Here is a 21,586-nt window from a genome sequence, read left to right on the forward strand (position 1 = left end):
TCCTCAACATACACCATTAGTCATCTTCTATTCTTGCAATGGGATTTAGAAATATGGAAGGTGTGTGTGTCTCAGTTTGTGTACAGGATAGCACGAGCAAAGAGAGAAATTTTAACAAAATCCCAGACAAGATAGCTAATCAACATTTTTTTCATCATTAATGTCAAGTATTGTAGTCCTTAGACTTTGCTGTGGCAGAGGAATTGGCTACCTTTAATGGAAAATACCAGATAAACTGATGATGGACACTGTTATATTATAAAAAAAAAAAAACACCAAATGGTATGGGACCGTGTATCTGGCTTTCCGGAATTCAAAATGTTCCGAAAACCGGCGATGTTCTAGAATTAATTTAAAATGACCATCAAGCAATTCCCAGGCCAAGTGGGTAAATTTCCAACAGTTTCCCACCTATGAGTTATATGTTATGTTATAATTATTTTTCAACCCATAATTTTGGGTAGATATACCTGTACGTAATTCGAATTTTTTTTTACTCATTTACATGCACTCACACTCCTACATACAAAAATTAAAAAATAAATAAATAAAAGAATTAATTATCTTCAGACATATACCCAGTCGTTTTAAGTACACTATATTTACGGGTTTTCACCGTGAAGCCATGTGACAAGAGTGAGAAGAGATTAGAGAATATGCAGCTCAGAGCAGAGCACCATTGCTAGGGATATAACATGTAGCACTGAGTACCATTGTAATGGATAGAAAATACAGCACGGAGCACCATTGTAGGGATAGGCAGTGTCCTAGCTGGGCTGTGTTGCTATGGTGAACATTAAGGCAGCCAGCATACCTGAGACTGCAAGGCAGTGTGTATACTAAATAATATGATTTTTGTTCTTTTTTATGTTTTCATTATTACTATTTATATGATTTTGTTATTGCTATTTATATGCCTATAGTTTTAAGTATTAATGTTAGTGTACAGTTAAAGCTACTTTTAGGGGCGAATCTAGTGATCTGAACAGAGACTTTGCAGCCAGCTGTCATGACGTCACAAAAGGAACATGGTTCGCAGTATCACCATACACTACTTAGAGGATATACTGTATATTTAGTGCATTTTAAACCTGGCACTCCAAATTATGGAAAAATCCCTTAGCTGGTAATCCCCAGGTCCCAAGCATGCCTGTAATCATTTTCTTGACTGCAACTTCAATTACCTAAAGAAACTAAAAAATGTAATTTATTTAGGTAAATAAAAAACATACTGTACACTAATTCCAACTCTTTAAGCAGTGAGTTAGATTAAGTTAGGCAAAATGTGAACAGAGAAATAATTTTTAGTTGAGGGAAGTGATGTACTGTAACTGACTGATCGCTTCTTTGTACAATATGGAAAACAATAACCTGCCAAGGATTCTTGGCCACAAGCATAATCATGTGTTGCATGCATTGTGAATCCATTGTTACCTCTGTGCTCTGGCACTTCATTTGTGCAGGATAAAATTTCATGTAATGAATGAACCACACAAGGTACCATGAAAATACTAACGTTTATTAATTATTTGTAAAATTTTATATTGAATGAGTGCAGTGACAAACTTGATAACAAAATTTACTCAAATTTCCATTTTAAAGAAAAAAGGAAAGGGAACAAGATCTCTTGAAAAACATTAAAAGTCATCTTACCTGATGAAGAACAAAGTTAGTAATAATTAATTGTTAAAAAACAACTACTCAACAGATAAAAAGTTGTATTAATAATTAATTGCTAAAAATACTTTAGAACAACCTGCAAAAACATTTATTTTAAAGTTTGATAATCTACCCTTGGCTTATAATCATTATATCCAAGTGACATAGTATCCAAACAGATGTAAAATATGTAAATATCCAGGATTATTCATTCTATGGAGTTGTAAGTGGGAACAATGAGATGACTCTTTGTTAGTACACCGTTCTTGTTTTAAATATACAGTATATGAAATTAAGGTTCTTAATTCTGTTAACAAAAATGTTAGAAAAAAATCATGTTTGGGCAGGCAGGCATTACAAGTACCCGTACAGTATATTACTAGTGTACAAGAGCGTGCCTCCCATTCTTTAAAAAATTTAAACTAATTGCTGTGAACTGCATTTTAGAGCTTATGCTAATGGAAAATTAACACTCAATTTTTAATGATTCCATAATATTTTTAATTTATATGTCTTGGTGCTGTATGATATTAATTAAGGTATTGTAATGTGATAAGATATACAAAAATTTTCAATATATAGTGGCTGAATAATACCATTTACTGCCTCTAAAGTCCATGTTGATGTTCATGCAGTAGTTTTAGCCTTTTCATCAGTTAAAAGCAGAGGAAAAAGATTGGCACTGTAATGCTCAAAAGAATCAAGGTTCAAAGCACAATGTGATGTGGAGAAAGGACAATACCAATATTAAAGTTTCATATCAAAAGATTGAAATTAGATGAAATTAAAATGCGAGTTAAGATTTCAAGATTTTTTTTTTTTAAACATACCTTGGCCTATGTGATAACTCACTGATGACCATGCACTTTGCCTGGCCATCATCAGCTTCAGAAGAGACATTTTAAATAGATTTAGTCTACCTATATACCTCTGAACTCTATTCTACTCCCAATCAAAATGAATGAGAACTGGTGGACTAATGTCTAAAGAAAATATAAGGTAAATTATGCCTAAAAATGAAAGAATTTAAAACATTAGTATAAACTTTTTTTTAACTTCCATTGAATAAAACAAAGTGAAATGACTATAGGTATTACATTGCTTACATGCTTCAGCCATTCATTTAGCTAATCAGTGATTCATCAGTGGGAATCTTGCTTCCATATTTGGTATACTAAACATTTATTTCTATTCCATTGAATTGTATAACCATTGTTTGATTCTTAAAGAGTTTTGTGAATTAGGAGTGATTTAGAAGAGTACACTATTACACTTTCATATACTGTACTGTACAGTACTGTACTATACTTAATTAACTAGTTAACTTCAGTTCCAATTAGGCATGATATATGATTTTCACCTAATTGAGCAGCGTTATACATCTGTCAGGAAATCAGGACAAAATTAACTGTGCACACATGCAGCATATTATTACTCTATCTACAATTTCTTCCAATAATTTTATATCTACATCTTTGCGGACATTAACAATTCTGTATGATAGCCAAGTTTTACAGGACTACATTCAATAAAACTGCTGGCCAACATGAAAAATATGATATCAGGGTTGGGATATGAACATAATAAGCAAACCGTGAATTATGGTTGGCTTGACCTTTTTTTTCCATTTACCAGGAACCTAAAGTGAGACTGGCTGCAATACTGATGCTTTAATAATGAATATCACAATCTTAAAAAGCCAATATGGGATAAAATCTAATGCCATCCCTTTAGGTCTTGGCTCTCCTGTTCTGGGCTGAACAAAACTAATAATGTTTTTTTTTAACTACAGTATTAGTTTTGCATTATTATTATGAATTACATATCACCATTGTTATTATTGCTCAACTCAAATAAAAACTATTTGAGGAGCAATAAAAAAAAATTCAGAATGGGATAGGAAGAAAAGATGTGGACTCTTGAAAACCTGTATTTTTAAAGTTAACAAACGCAACAAGTAATGTTCTTTCCTATTAACAATAGAAGCCATTTGTTTATATCCACGAAAAATCTAAAGTACTACGCGCGTTCGAGTGCGTGGGTAGTGGCAGAGTTTCAATAGCTGCTTTAGCGTTTGGGAGATAAATCCCTAGACGCACCACAACAGTGGCCAAACAGTGGGTTGCTCTTCCCATTCTTCTTTTGCTATATGGAGAGTGTTCCTTGGCTAGCCGCTCCACACTGCACAAACAACCCACGAACCCACACACACACACACACATCAGATAATGGACAAAGAGAAGAAGTACAAGGCCTTTTCTTATCAAACTTCCACTGATCTTACACTTCCTCAGTCCTAGAATTAGTTGACAAACAAAAGGTTAAAGTAGTGTCGTGGCTGACATGAGACGAGCATCACAAAATGACTGAAGATTTACAGAAGGTTTAATCTTGGTTATCTCTACCAGTTTACATTAACATTTATTGGATTTACAACATTTCAGTATTTAGAAAATCTTTCACTTTCTCTACAGAAAAGAATGAAATAACTGTTCGCTATTGACTACAATTTGTTATGTGTAATGGTTTGGTGAACAGCCCAGAGAACTGACTTAAAACTAATGCATATTTGCCACACCTAAGAACAGGATGGGAGCGGGCAGACCACGCACACAGACACCGAGTCAACCTGGAGTGGGTAGTTGTGATGGTGGAGGGGTAATGGTGTTTAAGATGGGGGAAATAACGAAAGGTCTAGGCAGAGCAAGTGGTGGGTGGGGTATGAGATGATGCCAAACACAGTTGACAAAACATCCCAAAAGGTGAGGTGAGGGGGGGCCCCTGCAGGTCATAACTACAAAACTGTAGTCAGAACCCTTGACATGCCCAAGGTCAGGTAAGCTGGTGCTGCAGGGATGTGACAAATTCTTAGGGTTTACTCCTAGGGCAACTGTACTCCATTGCAGGCCTCTGGAGTGCTCCTCACATGGGCACAACAATAAGGATTGGTTCCATTGGCTAGCCAACATTGTAACAGGTGATAAGGTTGGAAACAACCGTGCACCAGTTTATTTGTAATATTGTAATTACATAACATGACAATTACCTTCAGTGATTGAATTATTGACAAGCATCATCACTATTATATATACTTCAAAACAACTATTGCTCCATAAAAACGACCCCCATGATGTTAGGATTATTAGTATTAAATGCAAAGATGTCTAATTAAACCCTAGACATCAGTGGTGGTTGTGTGGGGTGAAGTCGGGCTTATAACAAGGCTGGCTCCACCACACAACTTGTAGCAACGCAATGATCATACCACTTAAGCTAAGAGGTACCACCAGTCATACAACCTAGGACTCATCTTTCATACACAGCAAATGGACAAAACAATACTGCCAAACATAAACAAAACAGAGATGTATAGACTCTAGCATCAGGAACAGCCAACATGGTTTTAGAAAACAAGAACCAAGAACATTCATGAATATACAAGTTTCCACAACTTCCTTAGAGAGGTTTAAAACATCCTTTGACTACAGGTATAATGGTAATTTGTCCTTAGTATTGTTCAACAGATCTAACCCTCTGGCAAAAACCCTTTACCATTTCTATAATTGGTAGACTATGCAATAACAACCCTTACTATACACAAGACTATTAACAGTAGGACATGATGAAACAAGGGGCGCGGCACACTGTTAAGTGAGTCCTTGGCATACACCAGTGAGTGTGGCTGTGCACCGCATACGAGCACAAGTTACAGCACAGGTGGGTGTGCCCTTTTGGGTGTGTGTTCAGGGTGGGTATCTGCATGTGAGCATGCCCCCAGGAAGACAAAATAGTTGTGGGAGCCCAAGCAGTCCACTATGACTAGTGGATCTGCACAGCACCCACAGCTGTTGATCCTCCCATACACGAGCTGTCACTGCCCTAACCCGTCTGAGCCACCCTGATTATCGCAGTCAGTCATTGTCAGTTGCAACATAGCCCAGCACCTAGGCACCACACTGCAGGCGGCACCCACTAGCTGCTATGGTGGTGGCCAAAGGCTCTTCTTGCTGCTGCTGCTGCTGCTGCTGCTGATGATCACACTCCTGCTGCTGCCAATGCTGCTACTGCTGCTGGAGGTGCAGTTGGCCCTGAGAAAGCGGCATGGGGGCCTAAACTGGGGCCTACACAGCAGTCTCAGTGTGGCTGTGTGAGGACAAGCGTTCCACGTCGATCTCGGGTACCGTTAGCTCTTCTGGATCTGGACACATGTCAGCATATTCCAATGAAGACCCATGAGACAGCCGCTTGCTCAGAGATGACTGCTTCTTCAGCACTGCCGCCAGGTTCGGGTTGGAAGGCCGAGCATCAAGCCCCTGTCGAAACGCATTAACTACTCGAATCTGTTGGGAGAGGCCACAAAAAACATTTTAGTTGGGGCTCGAGGTTAGGCCACAGATGCCTTGGACACAACTAAACCACGTACAAAACACCAAACAAGGATAAACACTAGCTACATTGGTCCAAGGCACTTGAACACTCAAAAGGAATGAGCCATGGGAATAAAAAACAAGTAAAAATTTTGACTTTTCACTGAAACATGAGACATAATTGGCAAAGTGTTCTTTAAGACGAGGGCTTAACTTGACTGTGAGGGTTACTGTGAGAGCTGCTGACAAGTGAGAGGGTGAGGAGTGTGCCTTGCTGCCAACCACGGAGCGTTACAGCGTCAGCAGTGAGCGGCGGGGGCGAAGAAGCTCACCCGCCGCTCGCACACACAAGCAGAAAGTCATGCTCATTGCAAAGATCCCATGCCAAACTTGAACCGTGTACTGCATCTTCATTAGCTGGCTTATACAGCCTGTTAGGTGCCAATACAAAGAAGAGAGTTATGATGGTTAGTATGTAAAAAAGTTAGAAAACAGAGGTTAAAACCATTCACAAAGTCGATTAAGATATTAAAGTAAAAATTAACAATAAATAGATCGTGCACTTATACAAATACTTGAGAGTGTTGCTGGCTGCCATAGGATCTACACGAGTGACGGAGCTCTGTGGCTCTTACGCCGGTGGACACACACTTCAGACATCAAGACAAAGATTTGGCAGCCAGAGAACGTGGGCACTGCATGTTGGCTGGAGGCTCTCCATAGTGCGCGGCTCATGCGGACATGCACGCTCCCGGATACAGACCCACTACCGCTTCAATGCTGTCCATCACTACTGCTGCTCTTGTTGTTGGTAGAATTTCCAGACAACAGCAGCAACAGTAGTTATATTTAAAACTGGAAGAAGATCATGAATATCTGCAGCCCAGCAAAGTTGGCGGCAGGAAGCCAGTCCGAGGCATGTGCCATCAGTGGTGCGTGCACCAAAATGTTAGCTCACACAAACACTCAAACAGCATGGGTGTAGGCAGTTACATCATACCCAAACCCACAAGTCCATCCAGTCACAACATGAGGGTGGGGGATCTTTAGGACAGGGAGACTACACCAAAATTTGCAGGGACCACACTGTCGGCGTTAACAATGACTCGCGCACACACACACACACACATAGCATGCCATCATGCACACCATCCACACCAACAGTACTAAGAAAACAGGTATGACACACAAAATAGTACTGGTTGCCATTAATAACACCTCATTATATATACCTGACAACTGACAATACAACTTATGTATTAAGACACATTAAAAAATTCTTGCCACAAAATGACACTCAACACTGGCGAAACAGACAAGTCTAGTCTAGTGGTGCCATCTAAATCACCTAGGTCTAGGTCACAAGTCACTCTATTGTCATGCAGGAACAGTTCAAGGAAGTCATACATGGTTGGATGGAAGCAAAAAACAGATCTTTAATTTATAAGAAATCAACATAATTGAGGTCTCTTACACAAGTTCCTTTTTATTTTTTCTACTGACATGAGTAAAGACATGCACTTTCTCTGGTCATTTATTGTCTTTTAGGGGGCAAGTTTAATATTCAAGAAAACATTAGTAAGGAGTTACCTTTAGCTTAATAGCTGGGAATGGGACTGTGTAAATTGTTCTGTGTAAGAGACAGCTTGGAGGCATGATAGGATGGTTTATATTCAACATTGATTTACCTTTTTGGTTATAGAACACTGACTCAACCAGCCTACAGCTTCCACGAAAATAAAGAAGCAAACAGCACAGACCAAGGGCAGAGTATTGAGGGGAAGTGAGCTAGCGATCACATTAGTCCAAATTATGAGTCTAAGAAGAGACAAGAGAGAGAGGTGTAGCTTACAGCCTGGTCTGTGGAGGTCTTGCTATACGGTACGGGTATCAGCCGCTCCTGCAACGTGCCTCCAATGACCTGAACCATGAGAATAATAATAGTGGTGAGGGCGAGTGGCTACAGTGGTAAGTTAGAGCTGGCCAGGGATGAATTATACAGCAAGGTGTATAGAAGACAAGGACATATCTCTGTCCTTCACACCATGGGCACCAACAGCCTGGTAAGTGGTGGCTGCTTTCAACTCTCCCATAGTATACGCCCTTGTGTTCTACACACCTTGTCTAAGGCGGCACACGGCATTATCAACCGAGTGGTGTATGTACACTGTGTGGTGTGCAGGGGATAGTGGAGCAGCAGTAGTAGAGTAGAGGCTACAGACAACACACGGGGTGTCCACACCTACCCGGGACTCGCCTAGACATTACAGGGGCACGCGGGGATTAATACGCTTACACTCAGGACACCAACTCACGATCTGTGTGGCTCCGGGACCGTTGAAGAAGAAACACATCTTCATGCACAGAGAGCACAACTCGACTAAAAATAATAATGATGGAAACCCAATGGACAACTACCGCTGCAAGAATCACTACTGTGGGTACACTAGCGAGAACTGATTATGCAGGTGAATACTGTAAATAGGCCTGCTCTAATAGCCACTAAATGTTGAGGACCGTAGATTTGGGCTAATGCTGCGGGTGAGGTGTCTAGCACAGTGGCTTACTCACTGAGAATAGCTCAGGTACAAGGGGCTGACAGAAACAGATGCTCTGGTTCATACCTCACCCCCATGTGTTTCTCCTTCCTGATCCTCCTACCAGGGAAAATAACAGAATGATACGCTCAACACCATGTTCATCTAAAAGATAACGAAGGTCAGCTTAAGTCAAAGCCTATATTAAGGGTCCCCTGGAGGCTGGAAAGTAAAATGTGAGCCCTGCGTTGACAGCTTCACGATAAGCCGCAGACACAAGACATCTCTCTGGATGAGGAGGAACCAGGCCAATATTATTGGCCTCCATCAGCCATGATGTCTGCAACATGCTTGTTGCAAAACTGGGGGTGAGGCCTTGGGTCCTACCTCAGTAAATGGAAGATCAATTCCCAATGGGGGAGAATTTTGGCCCCCTACTGAGCCTCCGGTCCACCCCTGTAGTAAGAGGGGTGGAGTCCGGGAGCCAGTATTATCTAAAATCTGTGTGAACAACGACCCCAACCCAAAGAAACAAAATTAAGTAAAATAATTAAAAAATATATAAATGAAATTAAATAACAAATAAAAGAATGACACTAAGGTATGAGGATATCAGGGACTGGACAGGCAGGGAAGAGGAACTCAGTCATACAGATAGGGAAAATTCAAGGCAATGGTCTCAATTACCACCAGGGCAAGCTTCCTTTATGGTTTTCAAGTTTTGGTTTCATTTAAAGTACCTTCCTCACAATTTATGATTTAGAAATTTTAATTTATTCTTCCAAAGCTGGGGAAACATTTCACTATTTGGCACTCTCCATAACCACATGACAAATTGCACAGATTATAAAATAAATGCACAACACAAAACACAACATGCAGTGCAAAACCACGTCTCCTCTAGCTGCGTTTTAGAAATGAGTAGTACACAAGATGTGTGTTAGTTACCCTGGCATACGCTAGATTAGTAACAGCTGAGGCGGGAGTTGTTAGTGAAGTGCACGTGAGATATTGTCTCAGTCTGTTGTAGCAAAGGTCCCGCCGGGGAGCCAGGCTGGCCTGCAGACCGCCCACCACCACAACCCTCAGATGCTGTTGCAATCAGCGGGAGGTGGCAAGCAGGGCAGGGCAAGATAACAACACTCAGCCTCAAAAGGCTCAAGGCAAGAGGGAGTAGCAACAGGCAACAGAGTGCCCGGCCCCCAGCACACCCAACGCTCCATCCACCATGGGAACACCCCTATCCCACAACACTGACGGTCACCCACCTACAAGGACAGGTCATGTCAGGAAGAAGGGGGTGAGGGTTAGGAAGAGGTAACAGCTAGGTAACAAATCAGGCATACAGCAAGGTAGCAATATAAGCAAAGGGCATAAAGGCTACAAACAATAAAAGAAAAAAATAGCAAAAAATATAATCAAAGCAAATACTATACAGTATTAGGAAAGTGCAAGATTTTTAAGGAAGTAAATGGCTTCAGGGTCTTTTTAGGGTACAACACAACAAATGCACTATAAAATATTATACGGGTGCTCATGTTAAAGAACGAAGAGCGTCTATGACAATGAGGTAGGGTCTTTTAATATGAGCAAAGGTGGGGAGGATGGAGAGTAGGATCTAGGATGGTTTGCAAACTCCAGTCAAAAAACTGGTGAGTGTTCTACAGGATGAGAATTGGAAATGTGGGTTGGTCTGCTAATCAAGAGACTGGTAACCCAAGGTTATATCTGAGAAGAGTTAATAAACAATGATGTGGAAGGAGCCACAATCAGTCTTGGGGAGGGGGTCAGATGCTGGTCTCATGAACCATGTTAAGGAGATCTGGCGGTGAGGGTGGGGAGGAGGGCTGCAGTGTGCTGGAGTGCGCTGCCATGTTAGAGTGAAGGGTTTGGGCCACCAAAGTGTTAAAGTGGTGCGGAGAGAGAGGCTGCAGGAGCGGAGGGGAGGAGGCTGTGCCAGCAAGATGGTGGTGGTGGTGGTGGTGGCAGCACTTAGTACTTTGTGTGTTGGCGTGGGTGTGGGGTCGGTGGTGCCCCAGCTGCTGGGTTGCTGCTGCTGCAGGCCCGCCTTGGGGGCTGCCAGGGGGTACCAGGGGGGCGGTCTCAGCAGTGGTGGGCGATGACTCCTCGATGGGTGTTACGAGGCGCACCGCTGTGTTGCACGACCCGCACCGCTTGTCACTATTGGGACTTGGGCTTTTCGTAGAGTCCTCATCAATGTAACTGATGTCTGACATGGGCCGGTTGCCCTGATGACTGCGCAAGTTGCGCATACTATGCAAGCTGTGTAAACTATGGCACGACCGCCGTTCTTCCAAGTCTTCCAGGGTTGACTTGAATGCTCGTATTACTCTCAACTGCAAACGGGACGGGACATCCAATCAAACCCCCACAATATTGTAATACAGTACATCAACATCTCATCATGAACATGTTAGTAGCAACACATAAAAATAAAAAATAAAACTCACCAGACAAGTCACTGGTAACATAGTGCTATAAACAAACAAAAAAGAACTAAGAATGACTAGTCATGTCCACATGATATTAATAATAATAGTTATAATGACAGGAGACTGAGGCTGAAGGAGGTGAAGGCTGTTGGAGACTGGGTGAGGATGGTGTGACGCAGCCCTGTGTGACGGATGCCTGGTGGCACGGGGCGACCTATAAACATGCAAGCTGCGAGCACAGCAGTGGCAGCCAGGGCACAACAAACTAGGCACTGGGCCATGGCAGTGTTGAGGCTGCTAGCCCGTCAGGATCATTAAAGATTATCTATGCAGCACAGAGAAACAAACATACTAGCCTCTTGCTCTAGCCACAGTCTACACACTCCATCTCTTAGCACAGGTCACAATATTAGCTGGGATTTAATTAAGGGATTCCACTTAGAGGTCGGGTGACTGAGGATAAATTTTGAACATAGGAGGTGGGGTCAGGTGGGGGTAACAGCATTACGACATCTGTAAAACAACAACAGCTGTACGACTACACGACTACAGTTACCAACCTGTTACAAAACCCAGGGTGTCGGTCACGGGAGGAGCAAAACAAAGTTACTGTTAAATCAAAAATAAAAGTTAGTAGAGGGCTGGGGATGGTAGAGTATGAGACAAGATTTCACAAAAGTCAGATGCTATAAGTGCAGTAGAAAATTAGTAGGGGACCTAAATACTATTGTAAAATTGACTAGTTCTTTCTTTGATACATTGCAAAAAAGACTTATGCTTGTGAAAGACAGATAGTAAGAACACTGGGTCAGCCTTAAGGTCAATGGTACTTCCTCAATTAAGGGCAGGATTTTGACTATATAAAAGTCAGTCAGAGATTGGAGTGGTTTTGGCAAATACAAACTGAGCCTACAAAGTGGAATAGTGTGGCATGAAGAGCCATCAGCAGGTGGCCAGTGGAGTGGTGAGACGCAACGTTGTAAGATAGTGTACAACAAAAGAAGGAAACCAGCTGCCACTACTTGCACGCACTTGCCCTGGAGAACAGAACACATGGCAGACACGCACAGTTGTTCCAAAAACAAGGGCAGCAGGGATGTTGCTTGTTAGCGGAGCTGCTACCCGATTCTCTCTGGCTACAGGAGTGAAAACACCTAAGTCTAAATGACATGCACTAATGCATGCCCAGCAGTGAGAAAATGAAATCATGCAGAAGTAAACTGAATTACTCTAGTATAAATAAAACTCGTACCTGTAAATTAAATAAATAAAATAATGTCTGAACCTAGGCTGGTCTTCATGCACTGGGGAGTGCCAAGTTTCGCGGAACCGACATCATGCTGCCGGGCACGCCTCTGTCAATCCTTTTAATAGGCTCATAGGAACGGCAAGGAGTGAGGCTAGTGGCTCGAGGCAGAGATGACTGGGTCAGCGCGAATTTCCCAACCCTTCGATAAAATTGTCATATCTCTTTGGTACCACTGCTGCCAAAATGCCAAACAATTTTCCTTTCGGGTAGCGGCAAACTCCACAGAACTGCCTTATATGGCACTGGCTGGCCTAGGTCCCATAAGGTTTGGTGTAGCTTGTTGAGAGGTTCAAGAGGTAGAGGTGGAGAGACAGAGGAGGAGACAGTTTGGAGCTACAAAAAGCTGCATGGCAGTCTACACAAATGGTAACAAGAAAAATGAGGAGAACATGACAATTTTCAACATTAGATTTGAGAAAGTAAAATAATTTATTTAAAAGAAATTAATCACTCCATATCTGAAAAAAAGATGATTGACTTGTGCAAATAATAAAAGAAATAAGATTTATGGAAAGAAAAAAGTCATAACTGGGACAATTATGGATTAATGTTCAGGAAGTATCAATTGAGGTTGAATTTAAATAAATACAAATCAATAGGAATAAAGCTAATACCAGAAAGCAATAGAGTTACACACATCATCTTTGAAGTATGGAAACCCTTAATAAAGTTTCATGGGGGTGGGGGAGACATAAGAAAAGCACACAGATGAGGTTGGTCATGGAAAATACCAGAAACTGCACACTGGCCTCCCATCACCAGAGTGAGTCAGTCAGACACTTTGTCCTGTATTGCACAAACCAACAGGAGGGGACAACCATGACCTGAGTGTATTCAAATCACGAAACAATATCAAAGAGCCATGTCTATTTGAAATTTACAAAAAATTCATTGACAAATTTATGCAGGCAAAATCATGGTAGATGATTTGGATATGCTGTGTGACCATATGTCTTGGTTTGTGGCTATTTAAGATGGAAAACAAAAGTGAGAAAAGAAAGAGAAGAGAAAAAACAAATTAGATTTATATAACTTGTGTAATGGACACATCGAACTCCATTTAGCTACTTTAATGGCCATACTGAACTCCATTTAGCTACTTTAGAAGTTATACAACAAGGTTTTCCCTTTGCTTTGAAAGGTTACCAACAACCATATTTTTATTTTACATACAGCCACAACAATGTTACTTTAATGAATATTTTCAGCTCTTCTACAAATAGATAAAACAATGGCAACTTTTGGCTACATCTCGGTATCATGGTGATGGTTGGCCAGCAATATGCAGTTGTGATGCACCATATGCCCCAGGTGGCTGTGGAGGCAGATGGTGAGGTTGCATCAGAGAGAGAGATAAAGAAATAAAGACAGAGAGAGGGGAGAGAGAAGGAACTAAAGCACAGACAGCATGTGATATACCAGGAATCTGGGAGAAATTTGTATTTGGGACGCCTTTTATGGGTGTAATGAGCTTCTATGCATGTATGAAAGGAATGCCAGTACATTGAAATGCATTAAATGGCATAAAATGCATACTCAAGCTTCTTTTGCCATATAGCTAATGCATTTCCACTGCTAGTAAATAAATTGATGGATGATTGACATGGCATGACATTAACTAACTGGCTGACTGACTGGCTGCCTACGGTTACCAGCTGGCTGGCTGGCTACCTGGCTGAGACAAAACCTATCACTATAGTTGTCCTGGTGGTTGGTTCGCAGTGCTCAGTGCATGAAAGACACACACACTTCGAGTCTCAGATTTGTCTTGGTGAAGTCACACATGGTACACAGCTGCATGATGAAAGTGGACATAAGAGTAAAATCTCATTATATATATAAAACATCACACTGGCCTTGCATTGACATGTCTATCATAAAAAAAAATTACCAAGATTCACTTGTTGATAAGGGTATGAAGAGTCCCTAGGTAGGATAACAAACTATCCTTGATCAGAAAAAACACGCAAGAAGCATTGCAAGTTAAAAGACATGAGAACTATCACATAGGGACACCTGTGGAGATTGTATATTTAAATTGATGTACATGTTTTTGTGTCTGTGCATAGGTAAGTATAAATATATACAGCACATATTAAACTCCTTTGCATCATATAAATGTGTGTAAATATATATAAATTTTAAATTATTCTAACTGAAATATCACCACTACACAAAGAAAAGGTTAACCTTCATCCCCTATTTTCTCGGAAACAGAGTGGAGAATACTGATGCAGATTAACCAAGAAAACGTTATAACATTGAAAACATTGTGACTTGTGCACCTCATAAGTGAGTTAGATCTGACTAGTGTACTATGGTTTCACTGGATAATAGAAACAGCTTTTTTTAAACCAATTGAAGTAAAGTATGTCACTCAGGTATATGTTAATAATTCACCTTAGAGGAGTTTGAAATTTGTATATATTTACATGGGTACCACATATTTTTGTGAATGTAAAGTTGGATTGAAGATATCCAAAGGGATGAAAGCAAATTCATTGCACCCTCCGTGACAAAGTTATTTGGAGAGAGCTCATTCAATTAAGGAAAACTTCTGCAAAGATCAAATGCAATCAAACATTTCAAGTTTCCAATAATTTTAGTAGAATGTTGCCTTCCGGTACTCATGCAAAGTCCTCACTTAGTTAGAATGGCAAAATCTGCATCAGGGGAATCACCACAATGCCTCCATTCCTCTGAAAACTCAAAAGTATAGACATTCCATCAGCATCAAAGATTTCATCTTGATTGGCACACTACATCTGCATCAAAACAAAGAGGCATCCTACAAAACCAAAACTTGACACTCTTAGCACAGGATCGCCCACACACCAGACCCTGTTAGGAGAAACACTGCCAGGAAGGACAGAAAATCAAAAGCTACAGTCACTGTAACTTATTCACGCTGCTGGATTTACCACGCTTGGTAGAACTGTTAGTTGAAGGGCTTCAAAAAATGCATTCCACGAGGGCAAAGAGCATTACTGTTAAAAGTTAGATATACATATCACTTGATATTCAAAATTAAACACCATTATCACTGATACTAAGAAGAATTACAAAATTATAACACAAAGTAGAGCTCTAGTAACAGCATTACTGTTACAAAAATAGAACTTCTGCTGCACCATTCACTTTACTTTGTCATTAACCTAAAAAATAATATATATATATATATATATATATATATATATATATATATATATATATATATATATATATATATATATATATATATATATATATATATATATATATATATATATATATATATATATATATATATATATATATATATATATATATATATATATATATATATATATATATATATATATATATATATATATATATATATATATATATATATATATATATATATATATATATATATATATATATATATATATATAACTCTGAAATAATATACAGTACGTATAGTACATCTAAGAAGGGTCCTGATCTCTATGTTATAATGCTAACTCACATGAACCAAGGACAAAAGAAGAGCTTGTTAAAGTAAAAATTAAGATTAGAATAAAAAAGGAAGATTAACCACTGAGAACTAATATTTTGTGAGGTGCAACAGGAGGTATCTGAATAAGTTAATAAATATAATCATTACATTAGTTGGTCTGAAAAAAGATGCAAAGAATCTCAATCTTGACTACATAACTAGCAGTGGATGGTGTGTATTGAATTATCAAGGCCTACCATCTGTGACAGACATATAGCAGAGGCCAAACATAAACCACACATTAGTTTTAATTAATAGCCATTAGCTTAAAATGTTTAAATGAGTAAATAAATATTCTATTCATATTTGTCATTCCAATAAAGCTCCTTTCTTTATCAGTTCTGATTAATTAAACAACCAGAATGAAATATCTTGAACATATTTAACAGGATATTATATGACATTAGCAGTTAATATTATTTTATATTAAAAATATTCTAAATTAGTACTGTATTCAGAATATACAATATTCAATTACCGGTACTACTGTACAGTATATAGTTTACTCTACTGATATGAAGGACTTTGTTACAGCTGTTGCTTCTATGTAATTAGTCAAATCAAAAGTTGGTACAAATATTCATGTTGAATAAAAAATAATAAAAAATTAAAGAATTCAGCCATTCACATTTTGTGTACCTTCATTGCGTACCTTGTACTTCGGTGAAATCTAAACAAAATTTTTACAACTAGATCAAATTTGTCCTTTTATACCACAAAGATACCAAAAAGGGAGTTCTTGAAATAGCCTCTCAATGTAAAGACTGGTTATGTGTGGTGTGTGTTTGCCAGCTACTGTGACCTGAGGCTCTATATTATAATTAACACTAGCAGTTGTACGTGCTGCCTTTGCTGGCACATCTTTCATTATGATAAATGCAATAAATTAGTTCTACAAATACAGTACAGTACTTGCATTTTGGGGATATTTTAATTACTTTATCTACTACAATTATCAGTGTCTACTACCTATGCATTTACAATATTAAGTGATCAAAATTTTATTTACAATTTAACTAGTCTTAGCAAAAGGTTACACACTTGTGTATTCTTTTGAGTTTAAAAATATATGACAGCAGCAAATTTTTTAAAAAATTCTTTCATTTTCTTTTAAGAATAATTTTTTTTTCAATTACTGAGAAGCATTATTAAGTACTTTTAGTCATCTTTAGTCTTATTTTAACCCTTAAGAATTTAACATCATAATTTTGTTAGTAAACAGCTAGAAAAGACTTGGCTAGTGTTGCTGATATGAAACTGAGAAGATAACCTAATTTATTACTTCCAAGAGAGCATTAATTCTACCCTAAAAGAACAAAGCAAACACAATATACTCACCCCACTCAAACTTATCTTCTAACAATCTTCCTACTGTCTGAATTTCATTCAGATTTGTTCATAATCAACATATCATTAACAGCTCTATCAGCAAACATGCCCAGAAGCCTATACAGTAAACCCCCGCTTTACGCGGTTTCACTTTACGCGTTTCCACATTTACGCGGTACCCTGCCGAAACCGGAATGCTCACTTTCCGCGGTGTGTGTACCCTTTTACGCGGAGAGCGGCGCGAGCAGAGTGCGCACAAGGTCGCCCAGTCATCAAAACATTACCGAGTTCTTCACCCGCCACCCACCACAGCCGGCCCAAGTCAGTGATAATGATAGTGAGGATATGGACTTACATGGACTTTGAGGGGTTTGACAAAGAGGCCCTGCAAGCCTCTGTGGTGGATAGTGATACAATTGATACAAGTGATACAGGTGATGGCCAATAATCTGCCCTGTGCCTCGGAACCAACCCCCCATCCCCGTGTGCCCAGCCATCTTTTCTACTAATGTAAGTGTTAAAAACCCTAATATTATTGATATTTCTCTTAATTATTAATTGTGTGTGCATACCATCATAAAATTAAGAAGTTATTTTTACTACAACGTAGGTATTATGTCTGAAAAAGTGGAGTTTGGGTGTCGGCCCGGTCTCTATTTCAATTAATCCCATATGTTATGTTGTTCACTTTACGCGTTTCTCACTTTACGCGGGCCGCCGTGGATTCAATTGACCGTGTAAAGTGAGGGTTCACTGTACATTCATACTCCTAATATTAATCCATAATGCAAATGTCTTTCCATCTAAGCTTTAATGTTCCTTCAGTTCCAAGTGCAATTCAATCTTAGTACAAACAATTTAAACACCCTCTCAATTTTAAGGATAATTTATTCTAAACTATTTTCTTGGAATACCGGGTATATATTTCCAATGCCAAGTACTATACAGTACAGTACTGTACTTATTTCTGCAAAAGACACTATTTTCTCAATCTCATAAAACCTTCATCATTATTTTTTCCTTACAATTCACATAAGATTATGCTCCTGTTCCATGTTATTTTGACCGGTGTCAAGACTCATCTTCTTGTGAACATTAATTAAGGATAGAACAATAAACTTTAATTATTCTTTTAAGCATCTTTCTATATTTTTCAGCTGATCATAATGAAATTTTGAAAGAAATCTCAATACTGTAGTCTGATGAACCCCATTAAAAAAAAATAATGCCTTCTGCTTGTAGGAGTCTGAAGATATTGTTTTTTTTTGTGGTATGATCATAATTTGAACAATAGAAATTTTTCTTTTTAAATCATATTCATAACAACAGCTTAGGTATTTTTCTTATTTGACAGTACTGTACATTCCTTGATATCCCTCTTATGTTCATCAACACATCCAACCGTCAGAAAAGGTTTCATAATCCAAATAGGGTATGAATTATAGAGGATGTGTTTCTTAATTTTTTTCAACTAATATCTGTAGAGAAGATTACTATCTGATTTACCTACATATCTGTAGATATATATACTGTAGTACAGGAAAGTATTGTGTTATTGTAAAGTTTAAATTTAGTATGTTGGGAATATGATATCTTCTTATGAAAACTGCTGCCACACATTTACACAGGCTACATTTTTTTTCTAAAATATTGATCTTAAGGACCACATATAAAACTTTTAATAATTTAATTGACCACCCATGAAGTTCAACCAAAAAGGAAACATGTTTTACTGAAAAGCACAAATTTATCTTGAATTTAGAATAAGCAAGATAATCCAATACTGCAATCAAATAGACTTAAAAGTTGCAATCTAGTGACAAACACATACAACCACCTCAGGTCACAGTCCATCTCAAAACATACTTTTTAAAAGGGCATTGGCACTAAAACAAACAATCCTAGACAGGAATTGGGGACATACCTGAGTCTGCAGCCGGGTCAAGCCACGAATCCACAAAATTTGACCCGTACGCTTGCCATCCTTTCCATCAGAATCTAACTTGTCCTCCAGGTTGTAGTCAGCCATGGGGTCTGTTTGAGGCTCACCTGAACCCCACCTTAAAAAAAAAAAAATAAAAATAAATAAAAATAAAAATAATAATAATAATTTGAGAAATATTAAAACCATTAATTAAATGAATTACTCACTTTTGCCTCTAAATCTTGATAACTGGTAAGCCAGTTCAAGGCCATCCTCAGTATAGTACAGTTAGGTTTTATTATACTGTCCAGTATACTTGAGTACCCGATTCCGAAATTTGATTTCTTACGAAGACATTTTAACAGTTCCTAACCTTAATCAGTCCCCAACCTCCCTCAATCTCCAGCACAGTCCATCACCTTCTTCAGTCCCCAGCACAGTCCGCCACTTCCATCAGTCCCCAACACAGTCCACCACCTCACTGAGCCCTCAGCATAGTCCACCACCTCACTGATCCCCCAGCATAGTCCACCACCACACCGAGCCCCAACATAGTCCACCACCTCACCGAGCCCCAGCGTAGTCAACCACCTCACCGAGCCCCCAGCGTAGTCCACCACCTCACTGAGTCCCCAGCATAGTTCCACCACCTCACTGAGCCCCAGCATAGTCCACCACCCCACTGAGCCCCCAGCGTAGTCCACCACCTCACCGAGCCCCCAGCGAGTCCACCACCCCACCGAGCCCCCAGCGAGTCCACCACCTCACTGAGTCCCCAGCATAGTCCACCACCCAACTGAGCCCCCAGCATAGTCCACCACCTCACCAAGCCCCCAGCATAGTCCACCACCCCACTGAGCCCCAGGGTAGTCCACCACCCACTGGAGCCCCCAGCATAGTCCACCACCTCACTGAGCCCCAGCATACCCCACTGAGCCCCAGCTAGTCCACCACCTCACCGAGCCCCCAGCGTAGTCCACCACCCCACGGAGCCCCCAGCATAGTCCACCACTCCACTGAGCCCCAGCATAGTCCACCACCCCACTGAGCCCCCAGCATAATCCACCACCTCACTGGAGCCCCCAGCATAGTCCACCACCCCACTGAGCCCCCAGTGTAGTCCACCACCCCACTGAGCCCCAGCATAGTCCACCACCTCACCAAGCCCCCAGCATAGTCCACCACCTCACCAAGCCCCAGCATAGTCCACCACCCCACTGAGCCCCCAGCATAGTCCACCACCCACTGAACCCCAGCATAGTCCACCACCTCACTGACCGGCCCACCACCCCACTGAGCCCCCAGTCCACCACCTCACTGAGCCCCCAGCATAGTCCACCACCCCACTGAGCCCCCAGCATAGTCCCACCACCCCACTGAACCCCCAGCATAGTCCACCACCTCACTGAGCCCCCAGCGTAGACTGAGCCCCCAGCGAGTCCACCACCCACTGAGCCCCAGCACCACCACCCCACTGAGCCCCAGCCACCACCCCACTGGAGCCCCCAGCAGCCCCACTGACCCCAGAGTCCACCACCCACTGAACCCCCAGCACCCCCAGCGAGTCCACCACCTCACTGAGTCCACCACCACTGAGAGCTGCATAGTCCACCACCTCACTGAGCCCCCAGCGAGTCCACCACCCCACTGAGCCCCGGCGTAGTCCACACCTCACTGAGCCCCCAGCATAGTCCACCACCCCACTGAGAGTCCACCACCCACCCCCAGCATAGTCCACCACCTCACTGAGCCCCCAGCGTAGTCCACCACCCCACTGAGCCCCCAGCGTAGTCCACCACCTCACTGAGCCCCCAGCATAGTCCACCACCCCACTGAGCCCCAGCGAGTCCACCACCCCACTGAGCCCCCAGCGAGTCCACCACCCCACTGAGCCCCCAGAGTCCACCTCACTGAACCCCAGCATAGTCCACCACCTCACTGAGCCCCAGCGAGTCCACCACCTCACTGAACCTGAACCCCAGCTGAACCCCCAGCATAGTCCACCACCTCACTGAGCCCCCCCACCACCAGTCCACCCACCCCACTGGAGCCCCCAGCGAGTCCACCACCTCACTGAGCCCCAGCATAGTCCACCACCCCACTGAGCCCCCAGCGTAGTCCACCACCCCACTGAGCCCCTGAGTCCACCACCCCACTGAGCCCCAGCGAGTCCACCACCTCACTGAACCCCCAGCATAGTCCACCACCTCACTGAGCCCCCAGCGAGTCCACCACCCCACTGAGCCCCCAGCATAGTCCACCACCCCACTGAGCCCCCAGCATAGTCCACCACCTCACTGAGCCCCCAGTACATTCCCTTACATCACTAATGGACATTCTCTTAAAAATTCTCACACAGTTTTGAGTCCATTCTACAAAACACCACTACATTAGAGTGCAAGACTTATGACCTAAGGTGCATACCATTAACCTTTTTGCTCCAAGGGGGTCGATATGATCCTATATCCCGTACCAGAGGTCCAACGTA

The 21,586-nt window shown here is 41.2% G+C and overlaps 1 protein-coding gene across 8 annotated transcripts in view; it reads right to left on the reverse strand.

The window, feature by feature from the left end:
• Window positions 1–3,574: 3,574 nt before the first annotated feature.
• LOC121877511 (plasma membrane calcium-transporting ATPase 2-like) overlaps window positions 3,575–21,586 on the reverse strand; it is a 155,015-nt gene continuing 137,003 nt past the window's right edge. For 3 of the 8 annotated variants that reach the window (XM_042383389.1, XM_042383461.1, XM_042383318.1), the window contains 3 exons: window positions 19,099–19,234; window positions 10,563–10,920; window positions 3,575–5,999 (listed from right to left, as the gene is read on the reverse strand). In XM_042383389.1, the coding sequence (XP_042239323.1) occupies window positions 5,986–5,999; window positions 10,563–10,920; window positions 19,099–19,234 (508 nt within the window). In that variant the 3' untranslated portion in view covers window positions 3,575–5,985. Of the gene's footprint in view, window positions 6,000–7,878; window positions 7,948–8,650; window positions 8,684–10,562; window positions 10,921–13,884; window positions 14,120–19,098; window positions 19,235–21,586 lie in introns of those variants that run through there. The other 5 variants (XM_042383540.1, XM_042383617.1, XM_042383779.1 and 2 more) reach the window with 5 other exon arrangements.

This window comes from Homarus americanus, unplaced genomic scaffold, assembly GCF_018991925.1.
Source record: "Homarus americanus isolate GMGI-L3 unplaced genomic scaffold, GMGI_Hamer_2.0 scaffold51859, whole genome shotgun sequence".
NCBI lineage: Eukaryota > Metazoa > Arthropoda > Malacostraca > Decapoda > Nephropidae > Homarus > Homarus americanus.